This window comes from Schistocerca americana, chromosome 1 (genome assembly GCF_021461395.2).
Source record: "Schistocerca americana isolate TAMUIC-IGC-003095 chromosome 1, iqSchAmer2.1, whole genome shotgun sequence".
In the NCBI taxonomy this organism is placed as follows: Eukaryota; Metazoa; Arthropoda; class Insecta; order Orthoptera; family Acrididae; genus Schistocerca; species Schistocerca americana.
Genome location: NC_060119.1, coordinates 1,024,156,449 through 1,024,179,115, shown reverse-complemented (window position 1 = coordinate 1,024,179,115; position 22,667 = coordinate 1,024,156,449). Strand labels below are relative to the sequence as shown.

The 22,667-nt window shown below is 41.4% G+C and overlaps 1 protein-coding gene across 7 annotated transcripts in view; it reads right to left on the bottom strand.

Annotated features, from left to right (window-relative positions):
• Positions 1–22,667, bottom strand: part of LOC124616497 (parathyroid hormone/parathyroid hormone-related peptide receptor-like) — a 759,731-nt gene that overhangs the window by 4,984 nt on the left and 732,080 nt on the right. For 6 of the 7 annotated variants that reach the window (XM_047144812.1, XM_047144835.1, XM_047144820.1 and 3 more), the window contains 4 exons: positions 20,547–20,677; positions 17,995–18,080; positions 17,765–17,909; positions 17,102–17,455 (listed from right to left, as the gene is read on the bottom strand). In XM_047144812.1, the coding sequence (XP_047000768.1) occupies positions 17,102–17,455; positions 17,765–17,909; positions 17,995–18,080; positions 20,547–20,677 (716 nt within the window). The remainder of the gene's footprint in view (positions 1–17,101; positions 17,456–17,764; positions 17,910–17,994; positions 18,081–20,546; positions 20,678–22,667) is intronic. The other variant, XM_047144855.1, reaches the window with a different exon arrangement.

Genomic DNA, 22,667 nt, shown 5'->3' with positions numbered 1-22,667 from the left:
GGGAAGGTGAATAGTAGACAAATAATGTCATGTAACATAATATAGGCTGCAAGACAGTGTACCCTACATGGCGGAAGGTAATGGTGAACATAATGAGGAAACGTGCGTATTTACCTCGGTACAAGCCATAACCTCTTCAATTTGCATTTTGACACATGTGAGATTTCCGATGGAGAAATTACAAACGTTTCACAGCGAATGTCACACACAGGTTGTGTAAATTTATCCTAACAGTCTCCTGTGATACTAGTTCAAAATTGCAGAAGCGCTACACTTCTTTCAGGCAAGCGAAAGTCCCTGCCTAAACTGATGTGATGCTTCCTTTCAGATTCGCTTATTACGATGATGGGACACCTGGGTACTTAATGTTCTCCACCGTGTTACTTAGATTTTTGTTTCGTTCATATGAAACCAGACGATCTCCTATTTAGTACTTCTAAGTAAGACGATCAGAACACGTTCGTAGGATTAGCCGATCTGGAAAAAGCTTTCGACTATGTAGAATGGTACAAAATGTTCGAAATTCTGCTACAAGGAAAAACGTGTAATGTACTATATATACAAGAACCAAGGGGGTATAATAAGATTGGAAGACGAAGAACGAAGTGCTCACTTTAAAGAGAGTGTAAGACAGGAATGTAGTCACTCGTCGTCACTGTCCAATCTGTACATTGACGAAGCAATGACAGATATAAAAGAAACGTTGAAGACGGAAATAAAATCAGGGTGAAAGATATCAATGATAAGATTCGCTGATGACATTGCTATCCTCAGTGAAAATGAAGGATTACAGGAGCTGAGCTGAATGGAATCAACAGCCTAATGAGTACAGAAAGTGGTTTAAGAGTTAATCGAAGAAAGACGAAAGTAGTGAGAAATAGCACAAATGAGAACAGCGAGAAATTTACGTCAGAATATGGGACTGCAGAGTAGACGAAGTTAAGCAATTCTGCTACTTAGGCAGCCTAGTAAGCCATGATTGACAGGGCAAACAGGACGTAAAGAGCAGACAAGAACAGGTAAAAAGGGCATTCCTGGCTAAGGGAAGTCTACTAGTATCAAACATCGGCCTTAATCTGCGAAGAAATTTCTGAGAATGCACGTTTGTAGCGTATCATTGTGTGGTGGTGAAACAAGGACTTGGGAGGGTCTACAGCATCCTCATCACGTAGATCACAGAAAGTGCTGAAATAAAGAATCTGGTTAACGTTCACGACATCCTGAACAAGTGGGCCCAAGTCATTTACATGTACATCTGGACACATACACTGCGTGGTGGAGGGTACCCGTTTCTGTTCCACTCCCAAACAGAGAGAGGGAAAAACGGCTGTGTATAGAGTATCCGTAAGAACCCTAATTTCTCTCATAATATGTTCATGGTCCTTTCGCGAAACATTGTTGACCGTGAATAGTTCTACAGTTTCTCTAATTTTCCAAAGCAATGCCTCGCGGAGAGGACATCATCTTCCCTCGGGGTATTCCCATTTGAGATCACGAAGCATCTCTGCAATAGTCGATAACACCCATCGGTAGAAAATCTAGCAGCATGCCTGTGAACTGCTTCGATGTCTTCCTTTAATCCAACCTGGTGGTCATCCCAGATACTCGAGCAGTACTCAGGAAATGGCCGCTCTAGCGTTCTATGCTTCGTCTCTCTTGCATACGAGCTACATTTTCCCAAAAGCCTCCCAACAAATCGAAGGCGAGCATTAGCCTTCCCTATTACCAACCTATCGTGCTCATTAACTTCACGCATAGATATTTCATCGATGTGACTATGTCAAGCAGCACACTACTGATGTATTCCAACGTTACAGGTTAGTTTTCCCTACTCATCTGACATTTTCCTACGTTCAGAGAGAGGTGCCATTCATCACACCAACTAGAATTTCTGTCTGAGTTACCTTGTATCCTCTTACGGTCTCTCGACGACACCTTCCAGTACACCACAGCGAATTGAGCAAATGGCAATAAATTGCTCTTCACCATGTCCACCAGATTGTTTGCTTATATACAGAACAAGAGCAATCCTATTCCCAGAGGCAGTCCTGACGACACCCTTGTTTCTGATGAGCACAATGAGGTATATGTAATATATTCTGTTACTTAAAAATCCTTCGAGCCACTCACGTATCTGGGAAGCTGATTCTTATACTTGGATCTTTGTCTACAGTCTGCAGTGGAGCACCTTGTCAAAGGCTTTCCAGGAGTCTAGGAACATGGAATCTGCATGTTACCCTCCATCCAGGGTTTTTAAGCTATCATGTGAGAGAAGGGTAAGCTGAGCTTCACACGAGACATTATTTCTAAATCCGTGCTTATTTGTAGATAGAATCTTTTCTGTCTAAAGGAAATATATTCGAACTCAGAATTTGTTCAAGAATTCTACAGCCAATCAATGTTAAGAATATTGGTCTGTAATTATGCAGATCTGTTCTTTTAGCTTCCCTATACACAGGTGACAACTTCACTTTTCTCCATTCGCTTGGCACTTTGTGCTGGACCAGTGATTCGCGATAATTTTAAGCCAAGTAAGCGGTCATTGTCGGAGAGTCGAATCTGGATTCCGTCTGGACTTATTTGCTTTCAGCTCTTTCAGTCGCTTCTCTCTCCAGGTTGTGCGTTAAACAGCATCAAAACATAACAGGTCCAACTCCGGCCTGAAATGTACCACTCACAAGATACGTGTTACACACTTCATTGGGTAGTCAACACAGTCGACAATAATTTGAAATGAGACAAAAATCACCACTCGACAGATGACACTGTCTGTCTTCCCGCTTAAGTCCCTATAATTTCATGAAATTTCCATGATGGGGGTGCTATACGTAGTATTCAAAATGCCACCTGTGACGAAGGGGCGTTCCAAGCAGAAAGCTATCATTGAGTTTCTTTTGGCAGAAAACCAGAGTCTCGCAGATATTCGTAGGTGCTTGCAAAACATCTACTAAGATCTGGCAATGAAGAAAAATCACGGTGAGTCGTTGAGCAAGGCGTCAGTTGTATCGCAACAAGGTCGCACAAACCTGTCTGCCCCCTTCCCGTGCTGGCAGCATACAGCTGTGACTCTTGCGACGTTGGAATGTGTGGACAGTCTAATTCGGGCTGATCGATGGATCACCTTGAAACCACTCGCTGCTGGACGTCTCTGTTGGTAGTGCTGACACGATCGTCCACCAGATGGCATACACAAAGACCTGTGCCCGTTTGGTTCCTCACTGCCTAACAGAAGAACTTAAAGAACAGTGAAGGCTGATGGTGACAATCTTTAGTGAAACATCGTCACAGCCTATGAAACACGGACTCATCATTTCGAAACGGCTATTCATGGAGTGGCGTCGCACCGCATTTCCCAAGTAGAAAAAGTTCAAAGCCGCACCCTCAAAGGGTGTCTTCTGGGACTTTGAATGGGTTATTCTGTTTGATGTCCTCTCGCATGGTGCAACGGTCAACTGTGAACTGTATTGTGCTATCCTCAGGAAATTGAAGATACGACTTCAGCGTGTTCGTCACCACAAAAATGCAAACAAACAAATCCGTCTCCATGACAGCACAAGGCCTCTCACAACTCAGCGCAACCGGTGGAGCTCATAAAACTTCATTGGAGTGTTCTTCCTCATCCACCCTACAGCCCAGCTCTCGCACCTTCAAAGTTCCATCCGTTTGTCCCAATGGAGGATGCAGCCGAAGGTAACAGAAAATCGATGGTGGGAAAGGAATCTATGTAGGAAAAAGCGTTGGCTCCAACGTCGACCAGCAGAATGGTACCACTAAGGTGGTGTAGGATCGTCGCATTGAACGGGGATTATGTTGAAAAACTGTCCGCCCCGGTAGTTCAGTGGTCCACGTGACGGCGACGGAATGTCATGCCAAGGGGTCCAGGTTCGATTCCCGGCTGGGTCGGAGATTTACTCCGGTCTGGGACTGGGTGTTGTGTTGTCCTAATCAGCATCATCTCATCTTCATCGACACAAGTCACCGAAGTGGCGTCAACTCTAAAGACTTGCACAAGGCGAACGGTCTACCCAACGGGAAGCGCTAGCCACGACATTTCATTTCGTGTTGAAAAACTGGTTTTGTATCCAATAGAGTGGGGAATAATATGGGCTATTGGAACCCTGAATAAAGGCAGCATACTTGCAGAAAAATGTGTTGCATTACTTATTGAACGCCCCTCGCACTACCACAAATTTCAAATGATATAGCACAGCTATAAATCGTCTTTTTATTGCAGGTGTTATTCGGTAAATCTAGATTTCAACAACTGCCTAGCCATTATCAATGCACTGTTTTATAGTATCAATGCATGTTCTAATACGTCAGTCCCCTGTTGTTCGGACCCGAAAGAACTTGGAAGAGTAGTTAAACGGAATGGACAGTATCTTGGAAGGAGGATATACGATGGAAGTCAATAAAACCGAAACATGGATAACGGACTGAAGTGGAATTAAATCAGGTGGTGCTGAGGGAATTTCATTAGGAAAGGAGACACTTAAAATAGTAGCTGAGTTTTTCCATTTGGATAGCAAAATAATTGATAATGGCCGAAGTAGAGATGATATTAAATGTAGATTAGCAATGCAAGAAAAGCGTTTTTGAGGAAGAGGAATTTGTTAACATAAAAAGTAGGTTTAAGGGTAAGGAAATATTTTCTAAAAATGTTTCTATGGAATATACAAAGTGAAACATGAAACATTTAGACAAGAAGAGAGTAGAAGTTTTTGAAATGTACTGCGACAGAATAATTCTGAAGATTAGGTGGTTAGATTGCGTACCTTATGAGGAGGGCCTGATTTTCCGGAAGATGTCTGTCTAATTCACATGACATGAAATCAGTGAAGAGGTTTGTTTGACCGTCTCCCAACAATCAGTGAAGAGTTGGTACGATGCTGCAGCCAATGTTTTTGGTCACATAGCTTCACAGTCTAGTTTCTGTCAAAGTCTAATAGTCCCATAATCCTACAGATGCGTACCTGTATCTTCATCTATGAACTTAATAGACACGTCGTCTTTTCCGTAGTGGTCCTCAGCGTATTCTTTCGGAACCACCCACTCTCTTTTCTGTGGAGTCCCGTGTACAATGTGTTTAAATTATTTGTTTCTTTAACCCTCTTGTACGCCTTCCAACGTCAATTAATTTTTCGATAGCTTCACAGTTTTCTTGCAGCCATTTCCCTTCAGCTTGCTAGTACATCCTATTGATTTCATTTCTAAGCCAATAGTAGTGACTCGATTTCGAACGGAGAAAGACGCGGTTTCGTATCGACAGGTACTACAACACTGAACTTGTATTGGATGTGTGATTATCTGATTAACCTAGACAGCAGTTCCCAACTAAGTTCGGCATTGGTCTCGCCGTTACACCCAAATCATCAAGGACGACCCCGTCTCAGAATGGGAGGACAGCGGACAGAATAGAGATGCAATAACAGGATTCAACGTCAACCATCTAATATCGTTTCCCCTCTTGGGCAACCACAAACGCAGTAGGTTGAAATATTCTTCTGAAGGTAAGCAATAGGACCTCCCACTACTCAAAGAAAAGACTAGGTAATAGGTGAGTTACAGTTTTAACAACCGTTCACCACCTGAAATATTTGTCATAAGAAAAAATAGTGTTGATACAATGTCAGCTATATCCCGTCCTGCACCCGTAGTCCACAGCAGCAATGAGAGCTGCAGACTCGTTCGACCAGCGGAGAGAAAGATATACTATTGGCAGTAGGTCACTCTAGTGGAGGCATCGTTTTCCTTATTTCCTTTTGGACATTGTAATAGCAAGCAGTTCGCTCATATGGAAGTATAATAATGGACAAAAATGTTACCAACTTTATTTTCACCATGCTTTTGCAAGGCAGCCTTCAACTGGGTGAAACATAAAGAGAAAACGAAAGGCATTCGTCACAAAAAACCAACTTTATTTATAGAGTTTTCCGTTCATATCAAATCAAGTGAAATAAAATAAGATTACAGCACCGATTAAAATAAATAAATGTAAAAAATTAGGCAAAAATATGAACAGGAGGCACAAGTGAAGCTGTCTACACAAACTGGCCATAAGGCAAAACCACGACACGAATTTTAAAAGAGTTTTATCTATAAATATGTCCACTGATCTGTTTATTCCAAGCAAACAGTGTAAAAAAGACAATAAGTACATTTACTGACTTTATCTGTTGCCAACAGGAAAGATATTACAGAAAATCACCAAAACACATGGCACAAAATGCACAACTGAAACAATTCAGCGACATGTCTAGCATTTAAGTGCAAAAATGAGTCTGTTGGCTCCAAGCAATTGAAATAAATGTGAGATTTTCATATTAGTGGGGACAGTACACCGGTCACGAAAGCGTTAAGAACGTTGTTGAAACGTGCTCCTTCAAGACGATTCTGTCAGTTTCATCACTGTGCAGAGACTATTTTTAATCAAGATCACTAGCGCCAAGGTTGGCTTTGAGAAACCTTACGTCACGGAGAAATAATATTTAGTAAATATTCTATACGCCGTTGTGATACCATATGCATCGAAGTCTAATTGTTCTCTAATAGTTTTCTGTGAGGTAACTGAAACATTATCGTCCATTGAGACACTGTAATCAATAATCGTATTAGAGATATAGGTGTCCTGAATGTTTCACTAGAAGTTCCACCAACTTTTTGTGTTGATACATATCATTAACCCACTTTTACAGTTACTTCTAATGTTGTGGATTGGATAACTACAGTTAAAAGGTAATTATGGAAAATAGAGATTACAGTTGGCAAATGCTTCTAGGATTAAACTACTAGGAGTATATACTGTAGATTATATTCACTGTGCGTGCGTGTTCTTGTGTGTGTGTGTGTGTGTGTGTGTGTGTGTGTGTGTGTGTTAGTGTGTTTAGTGTGTGTTACTGAGTAATAATCGTATCAGAAGTAGTGACAGTCTTGAAGACAGGTCACTGCTGACTCCAAAGTGAATGATATTCGGAGCGTAACGTGATACGGGCGTCGTCAAACGCTGTACTGGCTGTCTGACCAACAGTTGAGTGCGGCATAGGCAATACTCGCATTTCAGTGCAGCTAGAGTGTGGCTGGAAGACGCATGACGCACCATTCCTAACGTCGTGCTGACATTGACTACTGATGCGGCACGCTGTCAAGGCTGTACGTGGTTAAACTGATTCAGAGAAAGTCACTACAAAGAAGTTCCTATGAGCAACCAAGCAGTCAGTTACAGATGTATCACTCGCGAATTCAAACCTGGTCATCGACAACCGTTGACTAATCATAACATCTAGAAAACCTGTGTCTGTACTCACCTCATCTCAGAGGGTACAGAGGTTATCATGGGCGCAAGAACATCGTTAAAGGCCGCTTAAAACAAGAATAAAGTTTTGTTGTGGTAGACGTCTGCACACAGAGAGCGAGCAGTAATATTCACTCTCATTTTTGTGTTTCCTTATGTTGTCCAGAAAGTGGCAGATGACTTGTCTATGCTAACAACATATAGTTCCCGACGATAGGAAGAAGAAAGAAGGAAGATTGGGTTTAACGTCCCGTCGGCATCAGGATCGTTAGGGACGAAGCACAAGCTCGGATTCTGTCAAGGATGGGGAACGAAATCGGCCGTGCCTTTTCAAAGGAACCATTCCAGCATTTGCCTGGAGCAATTTAGGGAAATCACGGAAACATACCTCTGTATGGACGAACCGGGGTTTCAACCGACGTCCTCCCGAATGCGAGTCTAGTGAACTAACCAATGTTTCACTCCGCTCGGGCGGACGGAATAGTGAATGAAAGAACAATGTTGTTTTGACTTTATTTCGTTGACTTTTATCTCATGTAATGAATAAGATGAGAGGAGCAACGGATGCAGCGTACTGGTAGTAGTTTGAGGTATGATACAGATATTACTGAAAGGGGAAGGCAAGCACATGTATTCCCGAAGAGTGTAAAAACCCGGGGTGGAGCAAGCACGTACGACCAAATGCAAGTAAGAGTTATATTGAACCTTTTATACTACAAGACATATGTATCGGAAACGTAAGGAAGGTGAGCAGGATATTAGCAAGTGAGACGAAATTTAAAGGAATCAGAATAGGGCTAACTATACACCCATACAAAAGTATTCAATATCATAGTGTTTAGTACAATGACTTCTTATAGTACACCCATCGAGGTTTGTACAATACCTTCTTAACAAAATAAACATAATTTCACCTGACAACATGCAGGATTTTGATTAGTTAAAAAAGTTATTACAAAACAAAGCAGGTTTTCTTCTAAGTGAACATCTTAAAAACAGAAACAGTGAAACTGTTTGTCTCATGATGATGATTACCACTCTTTAGTAGTGAGTGTCCTTCCCGTACACGGATGAGTTCCTCCACTCTGCGTGACATGCTCTGGATGAGACCAACATGTTTATTTTGGGTATGAGGACCCACTCCTCAATGGCAGCTTCAGTGAGGTCCTGAAGACTGTCCGGTGGATTTGGACGCTGCGCAGTGGCCACATTCAGCAGGTCCCATGCATGTTCAAGGGCGTTCAAGTTCAAGCCTGGGTGCTTTTCTGGTTAAATCATTCGGTTGACGTTGTATTTTCGAAGATACCGAGACACTGTTAGAGCACTGTGCGATCTTGCATTGTCACCGACTGACGTCTTAGGGCCTTACAACCATCTGTAGGACCTCTTGGAGGTATCGGGGACCAGTCAAATGCCGTAGATGGGAGTTAGAGGGGTCCGCCTTCTTATTATTATTGCCGCCCAGAACATTACACTTCCTCCTGGAAATGGATGGACTACCTGCACATACCGGCGTTTCTGGTCTCCTCTAGCGCTTCTCCAAACCCTAACACATATAGTGTCTGGTCGCAAACCAATCCTGGTCTCGTCAGCAAATATGACATTACTCCATTCTAAAATGGTCCAATGTTGGATGTGCAACAGCCCAGGTCCTTAGATTGCGTCGGTTCCGTTTGTTAAGTGCAATATTTCTCATTGGCCTTCTGGATGAAGACCACTTTAATGGTTTGTTTGGTCTGAAGATACGAATCCCTGTTGGTCGGGGTTGGCCATTTGCCATAATTGCAGCAGTTGGAGCTGGGCACCTACGATACGACAGTAGGAGGAAACGGACATACTTTGGTGTTGTCATACGAGGACGACATTTACGAGGTCCATCGTTCACATTTCCTCTCTCTCTGTACTTTCTCCACACCTTAGACACACCACTCTGAGTGACGAGTAACCGATCGGCGACACCTTGCTGTGTATGATTTGTTGAAAGTAAAGCTACTATCCTGACTCTATAAAAGTGTTGTATGCCTCTACGTGGCATGTTATTGAAGTGCTGAACACAAACTGAATCAAGCTGTTGTTGATACTGGACTGCTCGCCGTGTGCCGTTGCGCCACAAAGCATCCCAATAGCGAACAGTGTCCAGTATGTAGGCTCTACCTGGATAATGCTTGAAATGCATGCGTCATTGAAACCTGTAGTACGGTATACAACATTTTACGACAGTATTCCAAACTTTTGTTGAGCAGCCTAGAATGGGTAAGGTAAGTAATGAGACGGTGAGAGAAACAGGGGAAGAGTCGCACATGCAAGACACCATAGAAAAGACAAATCCGGATCCAAGTATGTATTAAAAGAATATCAGTTGGCGAGGTATCAGTAAATCCTCATGAAATTACACTAGGAGGCAGGAGAGAATGAACGTGGGAAGAAGAGAGGACGAGACTGCGACAGACTGGAGAGAGGAACGTGGTGGGACAGGACAGCATGGAGTATTCAATGTCCCGAGTAGACCCAACCAGTGGCTGGAAATTGAAGAAGTTGATGGTGGTCAATGAATATAAAATAATAAATGTCGTGTAGGCCGTTTGCCGGGTGCAAGTCTTTCGATTTGGCGCCACTTCGGCGACTTGTGCGTCGATGGGGATGAAATGATGATGATTAGGACAACACAACACCCAGTCCCTGAGCGGAGAAAATCCCCGACCCGGGCCCTTAGGATTGACATTCTCTCGCGCTGACCACTCAGCTACCGGGGGCGCACGTCAATGAATATGACGAGACTCGATTCTCACATGTGTAAAGTTTGTTTCCTTGAACACTACGTAACCTAACTCAGCCGAGTTACACTTACTCTGCTATTCACACTTAAGCGCCTGGCAGAGGGTTCATCGAACCACTTTCAAACTATTTCTATACCGTTCCACTCTCGAGAAGCTAGTGGGTAAACGAACACTTAAAATTCCGTGCGAGCCCGGACTTTCCTTATTTTATTATGATGGTCGTTTCTCCCTATATAGGTCGACGTCAACAAAATGTTTTCGCATTTGGAGAAGAAAGTTGGTGAATGAAATTTAGTCAGAGGATACTACCGTAAAGGAAATCGTCAGTTTATAATGATGTCCATCCTAAATCCTGTATCATGTCCGTGACACTCACTCCCTATTTCTCGATAGGACAAAACGTACTGCTCTTCACTGAACCTTCTCGACGTACTCCGTTGATCCTGTTTGGTAAGGATGTCATAGCGCGCAGAAGTACTCCAAAAGAGGACTGACAAGCGTAGTGTAGGCAGTCACTTTAGAAGACCTGTTGCACGTAAAATTTCTGCTAAGGAATTGCAGTCTTTCGTTAGCTTTCTTCGTAGCGTTATCTATGTGATCGTTCAAGTTTCAGTTACTCTGCTACGGTCGCAGGTTCGAATCCTGCCTCGGGCATGGATGTGTGTGATGTCCTTAGGTTAGTTAGGTTTAAGTAGTTCTAAGTTCTAGGGGACTGATGACCTCAGATGTTAAGTCCCATAGTGCTCAGAGCCATTTTGTCAGTTACTCGTAACTAAAATTTTTAAGTCTTTGGTTGAATTAACAGCCTTTAGGTTCGTTGGATTTATCGTGTACCCGCAAATTACATTTTCTCACCAAACAGCTATCTTCTATAATTCATTATGCAGTTCGGTTTGATCATCTGATCACTTTACGAGAGGCTAAATGAAAGCATCATCTGCAAACAGTCTAAAGGGGCTGCTCAGATTCCCTCCTAAACGGTTTTTAGAGATCATAAACAGCAAAGGGCCTAAAACACATCCTTGGGAAACACCACATATCATTTCTCTTTTACTGGATGACTTTCCGTCTTTTTAGTACGAACTGTGAGCTTTCTGGTAGGAAATAAAAGCTCCAGTGGCACAATTGAGACGATACTCCGTAGGACGCAGTTTGATTAGAAGTCACTTCTGGGGAACGGTGTCACAAGCCTCAAACTCTAAAAGTATGAAATAAATTTGAGATACCCCGTTAATAGCACTCATTACTTCGTGTGAACAAAGAGCCAATTGTGTTCCACAAGAACGATATGTTCTGAGTCAGTGCTGGCTATTTGTCAATAAATCGTTTTGTTGGAGGTAATTCAAAATGCTCGAACACAGTATATATTCCATAATCCTACTGTACATCGACGTTAGCAATAATTTGTAATTCAGCGGATTACCCCTACATTCTTTCTTGAGTATGAGTGCGATGTGTTGCAACTTTCCAGTCTTTTGCTACGGATCTTTCGTCGAGCAGGCGGTTGTACCTGATTGCTACGTATGAATCTACTGTGTCAGCATACTCTGAAAGGAATCAAACAGGTGTACAATCTGGGTCGACAGCCTTGCCTTTATTAAGTAATTCAAGGTTCTTCGCTACACTGAGTGCATCTGCTTCTAAGTTAATCATGTTTGCAGTTGTTCTTGTTCGAATTCTGTAATGTTTACTTTGTCTTTTTTGGTGAAGAAATTTTGGATAGCCGTATTTAGTAACTCTGCTTTGGTAGCACTATCACCGGTAACATTACCAACGCTATTGCGCAGTGACGATACTAACTGTGTCTTGACGCTGCTGTATTTTATGTACGACCAGAATCTTTTGGGTTTTTTTGCCTCTTTTCGAAACTGAGCGTTACTGTGAAAATATTAAAGGCATCTCGCATTGAAGTCGCTTTACTGTAGCTCGAAACACAGCGCGGACTTCAATGCGAGATGTTTTTAATATTTTCACAGTAACACTCAGTTTCGAAATGAAGCAAAAAAACCCAAAATAAATAAATTGTTGTCAGTTTCTTCAGTTTCATTTTGCTTAAACGACATCCGGTCGTTGCTTATATAGTTAGTTAGACTAGCAGCAGTGAAGGGTGCGTTTTTTTTTCTTTTTTTTCTTTTGAAGGTTTCAAGCAACTTTTTACTGCTTTATCTAGCTTTGGAGGCACTAACTCCGAGAAAATTTGAAAATTACCGTGTAAAAGAAAAGAACTAAGTACCATTGTAGTCCACAGATGACAGCATATTTCTGGGATGTAATCCAGTTAAAAACTATGTAACGACGTAAATTTTCACAGAATACTATGTTATTTACGTATTTTGTATTAGCCACGAGCAACCGAGGGCCACAAATGTGAATATTAAAAGAAAATATTCTATTGTATTGTATACTGTTGATTTAATAAAGTAAAATATGTTACCAATGTTGTTTTGGTTGGTACGTCGAATACGTAGGCACGTTTTCATAATTAGGCGTACAAATTGTTTGAAAGATTTAAATTATACTGTTTGTAAGACAGAATGAGTTGGGGAAGTAAATGTTCTCCATCATTTTTATTTTAAATCAAAAGTGGACCAGAAATATCCAACCCACAGCGACACAGTCACAGATTAGTCAATTCTCGTTTTCAGAGAAATGAAAGCAAGAAACAAACAAATATACACTTTAAGCTACTCAGCACTATAACTCACTGAATTATTTCAAATATATATTCTGTCAAGTGATGGAAGCTGCAGATAAAATAAAGCTAAAATGAATCTATATACCTCTCTAGTTTTCCAAAAGCATATACTGTTTCTTATATTTTGCGTTTTTAGATCTTAATAACGAGATTTGTGGGTTTTTACTAAGTATTGGTCATAAAACTTAATACAATTCGAATAATACAATCTGTTCTTTGTGGATGTATACACCTATTCCTGCAAACAAACGCCATTCCACACGTTACACCTGTGGTAATGGATCATGTGCTAATTCATGAAAAGAAACAAATTTGTTGTATTATTTAAACAACTACGTTTCGTGTTCCTGGCCAACGCCACGCACGTAACGCATACAAAGTTTTATTTTATGTTACTTGACTACGTTTCACCATACTCTCTGGTGTAGTGTAAAGTCAAATTTAAAATAAAAGGGGCTGATTTGGCAGTTTTATCAAATGTTATACCTAATACAGACAGAGCTACATTGGTAAATGACGTAAGGAGGCTATTACATAGTAATGTCTTCGTCCACAATATGCAAGATCTGTATGTATTAGCAATAGTTTCTTTCATTCTATTCAGACTGTCGCTATCGAAGATGTATGGTCAACACATGGCCTCGGCGATACAGACAGCCTACCATAAGTGCAAACACAACGGAGGGGTATCTGTTGAGAGGTCAGACAAACAAGTGGTTCCTGAAGAGGGGCAGCAGCCTTTTCAGTAGCTGGAGGGGCAACAGTCTGGTTGATTGACTGATCTGACGTTGTAACAACAACCAAAACAGCCTTGCTGTGCTGGTACTGCGAATGGCTGAAAGTGAGGAGAAACTACAGCCGTAATTTTTTACCGAGGGCATGTAGCTCTGCTGCATGGTTAAATGATGATGGCAGCCTCCTGGGGAAAATATTCCGGAGGTAAAATAGTCCCTCATTCGGATCTTCGGATGGGGACTACTCATGAGTTCATCGTTATCAGGAGAAATAAAATTCACGTTCTACGGATTGGAGCGTGAAAGGTCAAATTCCTTAATCTGGCAGGTAGGTTAAAAATTTTGAAAAGGGTAATGGACAGTGTAATAGTGGGAATTAGTAAATTTCGGTCGCAGGATGAACAGCAGTTCTGGTCAGATGAATACAGGTTTATAAATACATAATCGAATAGCGGTAATGCAGGAGTTGGTTTAATAGTGAATGAAAAATTGAAACGCGGGTAAGCTATTATGAACAGAATAGTGAGTAGCAGAGTAAACACGTAAGTAGAGTAGTGATCGCAATATTGTAGCCAAGGTAAACATGAAGCCCACACCCACCACACCAGTACAAGTTTATATGCCATCTAGGTCCGTGGATGAGGAGGAGATTGAGGAAATATATGATGAGATAAAAGAAATTACTCAGATGTACTAAAATGTAATAGTCATGGGGGACTGGAATTCGGTAGTAGGTAAAGAAGGTAGAGAAGGGAAAGTAGTAGCTGCATATGGACTGGCAAAAACGAATGAAAGAGGAAACCACCTGGTAGAAATTTCCATAGAGCATAATTTAATCCTAGGTTACACTTGGTTTACGACTCATGAAAGAGGACTGTATAAGTAGGAGAGACCTGGAGACTCCGGAAGATTTCAGATTGATTGTTTTATGGTAAGACAGATTTTGGAACTAAGTTTTAAATTGTGAGATATTTCCAGGGGCAGATGTGGACACTGACCTCAATTTGTTGCTTATGAATTGCAGATTAGAACTCAAGAAACTGCAAAAAGCCAGGATTTTAAGGAGATGGGACCTGAATAAACTGAAAGAACCAGAGGCTGTAGAGAGTTTCAGAAGGAGCGGTAGGGAACAATTGACAACAACAGGAAAAAGAAATAAAGTAGAAGATGAATGAGTAGCTTCCAGAGATGAAATAATGAAGGCAGCAGAGGTGCAAGTAGCTAAAAAGTCGAGGGCTAGCAGAGATCCTTGGATAACACAAGACATATTAATTTTATCTAATCAAAGGAGAAAATATAAAAATGCAATAAATGAAGCAGTTCTAAAAAAAAGAAATTGACAAGAAGTGCAAAGTGCTAAGCAGGAATGGCTATAGCAAAAATGTAAGGATGTAGAAGCATATATCTCTAGGGGTAACGTTGATGTTGCCTGTAGGAAAATTAAAGAGACCTTGGGAAAAAAAATCACCTGCAAGGATATCAAGAGCCCAGATGGAAAACCAGTCCTTAGAAAAGAAGGGAAAACAGAAAGGTGGAAGGATATATAAAGGATCTATACAAGGGACATGAACTTGAGGGCAATATTATGAAAATTGAAGAGGACATAGATGAAGATGAGAAAGGAGATACGATACTGCGCGAAGAATTTGACAAAGCACAAAGACTGAAGTCGAAACAAGCTCCGGGAGTAGACAATATTGCGTTAGAGCAACTGATTGCCTTGCGATAGCCAGCCATGACTAAACTCCTACATCTGGTGAGCAAGCTTTATGAAAAGGCCAAATATCTTCGGACTTTAAGAAGAACATGATAATACAAATTCTAAAGAAAGCAGGTGCTGACAGTTGTGAAAATTACCGAATTATCAGTTTAATAAGTCATTGTTGCAGAGTACTAACACGAATCCTTTACAGACGATTGGAAAACTGGTAGCAGCCGACCTTGGGTAGGCCAGTTCGGATTCCGGAGAAATGTAGGAACATACGAAGCAATACTGTCCATACAACTTATCTTAGAAGATAGGTTAGAAGGGGCAAACCTACGCTTATGTCATTTGTAGACTTAGAGGAAGCTTTTGACCATGTTGACTGGAATACTTTCTTTCGATCCTAAAGGTGGTAGGGGTAAAATACAGGGAGCGAAAGGCTATTCAAAATTTGTACAGAAACCAGACGGCAGTCATAAGAGTCGAAGGGCATGAAAGGGTAGCATTGGCTGAGAAGGGAGTGAGACAGTGATGTAGCCTATCCCCACGTCATTCAATCTGTATAATGAGAGAGCAGTAAGGAAACCAATCAAAAATTTGGAGTAAAATTTAAGCCCAGGTAGAAGGAAAGAAATCTTTGAGGTTATCCGATGACATTGTAATTCTGACAACGACAGCAAAGGACTTGAAAAATCGCTTGAACGGAATGGACAGTGTCTTGAATAGAGGATATAAGAAGAACGCCAACAAAAGCAGAAAAAGGATAATGGAATGTAGTCGAATTAAGTGAGTTGGTGCTGAGGGACTTAGATTAGGAAATGAGACACAAAGTTGTAGATGAGTCTTGCTATTTGGGAAGCAAAACAGCTGATGATGGTCAAAGTAAGGAGGATATAAAACGTAGACTGGCAATGGCAAGAAAAGCGTTTGTGAAGAAGAGAAATATGTTAACATCGAGTATAGATTTAAGTGTCAGGAAGTCCTTACTGAAAGTATTTGTATGGAATGTAGCCATGTATGGAAGTGAAGCATGGACGATAAACAGTTTACACAAGAAGAGAATAGAAGCTTTTGAAATGTCATTCTGCAGAAGAATGTTGTAGATTAGATTGGTAGATCACATAACTAATGAGGAGGTACTAAAAATGATTGGGGAGAAGAGAAATTTGTGCTACAATGTGAGTAGAAGAAGGATACTGTTGGTAGCACAGATTCTGAGCCATCATGAGATCATCAATTTAGTACTGGAGTGAAGAGTGTGTGGTGAAAATCGTAGAGGGAGACGAAGAGATGAATACAGTAAGCAGATTCAGAAGGATGTAGTTTGCAGTAATTACTCGGAGATGAAGAAGCTTGCATAGGATAGAGTACGACGGACTGCTGCACCAAGCCAGTCTTTGGACTGACGACCACAACAACAACAACCTGACTTCAGTGGTAGTGAGCACATCTGGAGCACTTCTGATTAAAATTTGCTACAATCGCCCCCCCCCCCCCCCCAGCCCTCTTCCGTATCTTTGACACCTCTTCGACATGTATTGCTTTCAGTGTCCCCTGCGCTGCTGCGGCCATATGTGTGTAAGTCGTGGTACTACCTGTTAGACTTGTGTGCCTAATTTAATAGCCCACTGAGTGTGCGAATGCTTGTTCTTGCGTGTGTGTGTATATGTGTGTGTGTGTGTGTGTGTGTGTGTGCGTGTGTAGAGGGTGGGGGTGGGAGCAGGACAAGGGCATCCACGTGCTTAATGTAATTTAACAATACATCTCGCTCTGAGAAATTGCTGTAATACACTTTTCCTACGATTCTCAGATAGGTAGCAACTACTAAATATTTACAAAATTTCTAGCCACTACTAGATAAACCGTGCAGAATTTGTACACAGGTCAAGCGGAACGTACACTGGGGTGATAGCTGACTGCCACGTGTTCGAAACAAGGGCTGGCGGACTCTGCTAGGAAGCCATGCACCGAGCCGTGTTGGCCCGCGTGGCTCAGCCCACGGACACGCTCCCGTCCGCGACTGGTCGCCCAGCTAGAGTTGACGGCCAAGCTGAGGGAAGTACAAGAGGTACTCGAGTAGCAGGATGGCCTGTGCTGACTAGTGGAGAAGAAGCGGCTACTGCCTAGTGTGCCATTGGCCATACCGTCGCTGGTACTCTTGTTCCTTCTCCGTGGCCACCAAGACCAGGTCTTGTTTAACTCTGTCCTCACTTCTGCATTCATGAAGCAATACAGTAGCGCCACGAAGAAACCCTGAAAGTAGAACAGTTCTTGGTTAGCGGTATTCTAATATGAAACATCAAACCTGCCCTCCATTGCCACGTGAAATCTATTTTTCGTAAGTTCCAGTAGATATCAGAAGGTTAACAGTAGAGAAAAATATTTGTGTTTAGAAGCTTGTTCCATAGGAACATATGATTAGAAGATCGTAAATCATATCACCTAAAATTAAATAATTACTTTATTGTTTTCATAAAACATAATTTAAGTTTTTAAGTCTTTTGTTGTCATTTATTTCGAATATTTTGTAGGATTATTAGATGAAATATTTTCTCTCAGTACCTGGAAGGATGTAAATAGTTGATCTATGAAAAGGGCAGTCATTTCCTCTGTGCTTCCAGTTTCTGAAGGCCAGTGAAAACCCACAAACAAAACGTAGTGTACACCAAATAATGGGATAAGTATGAGAGTCGACTTTGCCAGACGTCTAGTAAAACAAAACGAGTCACATTAATATCTGCCACGATATTATTGATATGGAAGTAATTTATTTGAAAGACATTAATATTTACCTGTAGATTTTCGTTTCTTCACTTACAGATGAACGCAATTTTGTGAAAATAACACGCACCAGATTTACAAATAATATGAAACATATCTGCAGAAAAAAACAAATAATTGACTGGTCAGAACTTTTCCATTTATGATGAACCAAAATAATTATGTATTAAGCATATTTGAATTTCATTCTAATTGTTAAACTAAAATTTGATGTTTATTTACAGCAAATTATATCTGAGATCAAATTAACGATGTCGTGTCATGTGGACGTGCCAAAGATACATTAATGTGAAGTTTATGTTTCTCAGAAAACGTCAGTAGTGCTCAATCACAAAAATATGTCTAATAGTAATGTGATATTAGACAGTGTATTTCCTTATTTCCTTCCTTTTTTTTTTGGAAATTATACTTTACTACTTCTCAGAGAAAGAGGTATAAAACAACTGTTGATGTTTTTAAATAACCAATTTATTACACTAAAAATACACTGCCTGACAAATAAGTGAAGCACCCACAAGGAGAGGAGGAAACGAAACGAAACTTCACGGGTTGAGTGGATAAGTGGTGATATGACAGTGATTGAAAATCCAGTCAGTTTCACACAGAGTTTGACGGTGCAATTCCTATGGCCTGGATGAATGCAATGATTTGGTTGGAAATGGCTTCTTTATGCCGTTGCATCCTCTCCTCAGGCAAGTGGGCCCGCAACTGTTGTAACTGATACTTGATATCCTGGACACTGGATTGGATGTAGTTGACATCTGAGCTAGTCCCTCATTTTCTACTGGGCACAGATTCAGGAATCTTGCTGGCCATGAGAATAACTCAGTATCATGCTGGTGATTAATACAGACACATGCCATATGTGGACAATTGACTCAGTCATGTGCTGATAACACAAATACACGACTTCTCCGTGTCCTTCACTGTCGTCACTGAGCATGTGGGGCTGTTCATGTCCCTTATATGCTGATCAGCCAGAACATTATGTCCACTGACCAACCATCGGCATGAATCTTCCCAGGCGATAGCAGAGTAACCTAGCGAGGAGTGTCTGCCAGTCTGCTAGGCAGACACATGCATAGTGCACGTAGTATCAATGAGTGTTCTGTCCGTGTGTAGAATGGGGACGGCATGCTATCTGTCGGCATTAGACCAAGGGCAGATTGTGATATTCTGGAGTCTCGGAACAAGCATTTTGGAAACTGCACGACTTTCTTGGTGTTCAACGAGTGCTACGGTGAGTTCCTTCAAAAGGTGGCGAAACCAAAATGAAACCACGTCCACACGTTGTAAGGTAGAGAGGCCACTCCTCATTACACATGTCAGACACCGTAGGCTGGGCAGATTGATAAAACAGGACAGGCGGCGAACTGTGGTGGAACTAACATCAGACTTATAAATTGGGCAGAGTACAAGTGCGTCTAAAAACACAGTGCACTAAACACTGCTAAAGATGGGCCACCGCAGCCGACAACCCGAACATGTTGCCAATGTTAACACTACGACATCGGCAACTATGACTGAAACTGGCACATGACCATCGGTGCTGGACGTTGGCGCAGTGCCAAAGCGTTGCATGGTCCAGTGAATCCCGATACCTTCTTCATCATGCCGATGGTTGGGCGCGAATCCGTCGTCTTCCAGGGGATCAGCTCCTTGACACATGTATCGCGGACAGAGACTTGCTGGCGGTGGCTCCATTACGCTCTATGGAACATTTACCTGCAGCTCGTGCAAGGCACCAAGTCATTCAGGGACCGTCGTATACTGGTTGCAGATCACGTACATGCCTCTGTGACTATCATGTTTCCTAACGACAGCGACATTTTTCAACAAGATAATGCGTCATGACACATGGCCAAGAGTATGGTGTAGTGGTTCGAGGAAGACAGTAGTGAGTTCCAATTGAAGTGCTGGTTCCTCAACTCGCCAGATCTGAAACCGATCGAACACATCCAGGGTGTGATTCCAGATAGCGTCAGACCTCATCGCCACCAGCTCCCCCCCCCCCTCCCCCCCCACCCTCCAGGCCACGGAATTTAAGGGAGTCAGGCGACTTACTAGTGCAGATGTGGTACCAAATCCTCCAGCGACCTACCGAGATCTCACTGCTTCTATACCACGACGCATGGCCACTGTTATCCGTGCCAAAGTTGGAAATACCGGCTACTAGACAGGTGGTCACAATGTTCTGGCTGGTTAGTATATATACTACTAATGCTGTCAGGCGTTCTACCTGTTACAGAAAATTGCAACTCTAATCACTTACATAATCGCCAATGGTGAGCACGTGTACAGTTACATCGACATCAGACTATTGTCTTCTGTGGACTTCACTGTTTCTTGTCAGGCAGTGTATATATCGTACAACATAACACCTCCTTAATACGTTTCAATTAAATGCTCTACTCAAAGTTATGTTGATGATAACGAAAAACAATGTGTGGTTCTAACGTCATTCTACGCTTTATTTGTGAAAATCTAAATCTTCTCGAAGTTATAATTGATGTTAATACTATCATTATATAAAGCTATGAGTCGAGTACATCTGAAAACTCACTAAATTGGAAACTGCGACAGGAACAAATATAACTGCATACACATATTTATTTGTATTCATAGTCCAGCATAGGTCATCTTCTAAAAATATGCGGCATACAATCCATGGTACAACAAACAATATAGGCAGCCCTAGAAACAGAATAATGATGAAATGTGATTAGGGACATTTATTTCAGGCAGTACATACAAAAAAAGAACATTATTGGAAGTGTACCATATTTTTATTGCTTTTACATAATTCTTCTGAACACTTCTTAAACTCTATGTATTGTTTGTGTGTTGAATACTCCGTTTTCAGGTTTTCCTTGTATAATTACTTCTTCTGGTTGGTACGCTACTATTACAGTCGTCTTGAAAATAGAGATTGTGTTTGTGTAATTGATTTAGTTTCTAAACATTCTGTACTGTATAACAAAAGGAGCGACATTAGCAGCGGGAAGGCCTTGTGGTACATCCGTCCTGATTCCAATGCGAGGCGTAGAGAACTAGAAAGTACTAGATTGCTGCAAGCTGCGGTCGCAAGGTACAAATACTAGGCTACATTTCGCAACGCTGTGCGACAACTCATGGTTGGCGAAGCCATTGTCAGACAACGGCAACTGATTACAGGGAGACCAATGCTACAATTAAAACTATCAAAGGGAAACATCTCGACTCTCAGAATGTTGCATCCTAAATAAGACTTCCCTATGAGCAGAGGAACTTAAAATATGATCGCTTTAGTAGATTAACGCTGAATAGCTCTATTCTTATCAAACCGGTGGGAAATCGGAGAGCACAGTGAACGGGTGAGGATAGAATGTAATTGTAAGTGTTCTGGCCTTCGATCTGATAAGGAAAAGATTGTAGTAGCTCGAACGCAGTCACTTCGCTACTTTGACATGACTGCTACTGTGTTGCTCCCATCCCATTGTGCTGCAGCTGAAGAGATTCGTTGTTCATGCACAGCTGTGATTGAGTCTAAATAATTTAATGTGGAATTTTAAAGGGATCAACTTCGCCCCCATGATGAGTTCATGTTGTAGAACTGGAGGGAAAACAGAACGTAACATGTGGCTTTCTGAGGACTCTATACTGTGTTTGTAAATTTTTCAGTGAATTAAGATTTCAGAAATCTTTCACGAGTCCTTGAGCTATTTTCTCAGTATAAGAACTCTATTATCACTGGACAGTCCTAGGGCTAGAGTTAAATCGATATGCTATTTTAGCTTAACACGCAGAGCGTTTCATTAAAGTTGAAAAACTCAGATATTTCACAATCGGTTGAAGATATGGGAACCGCGTGATAGCGAAAATAGCAACGAATACGACTAACAGTGAAATGTTTGTATTTAGTTAGATACTGAAATACATACCGGTTTTTAAAGTAACGACTTCATTCTTGAAATTTTGAACATGGCTGCGTGGTCAGCGACCGTTTACAATGTAAAATTAAAGCAATAACTGCCCTCGGTCGCTAAAAAGAAGTCTTTTGATCTAGGTTTCCTCACTGCTAAGAGAGCCTTCATCAGAAGTAAAACACTCAAACTGGCATGTGAGTCTGATGCTCCCTGTAGCTCGACACATGTGAGCAGCCCACAGTGGCTTGCGTTCTATGTATTCTTTTTTTAAAAAAATTGTGACTAAAGCTTTATCGCTTAATATTTATTTTATAGGTGACATGCCGGATCGAGAGTTTTACTTCTGATGAAGACATACTTAGTAGCGTCGAAACGTAGGTCAAAAGACTTCTTTTTTGTGACCGAGTGCTGTTATCGCTTTAATTTTAACTCGACTTCATTCTGTTAACCCCATTCCATACCTCCGCAAAGCAGCTGTAAAGTGATATATAGTAATAGGCAATGTACCGAAAAAAAATCAATATTATTGCTCTAAAGCCTGATAAAACTGAAGTTGCGAACATCACACAACAGTTATCAGACTGCTGTGTTGGCAAACTTCTGTCTCCACGTTTAGCATTTTCCCTGTGCATTTAACAGTCGTTATTCCAATGTACAGTTGAGAATCTGAATTCTTTCATCCATGCAACCTTTTTAGCACTATCACTTGGAGAAAACACTCAACTCATCTCTTCAGCCAAGTATGAAACATCTGAGGCATCTATGGAATGAGATATAAT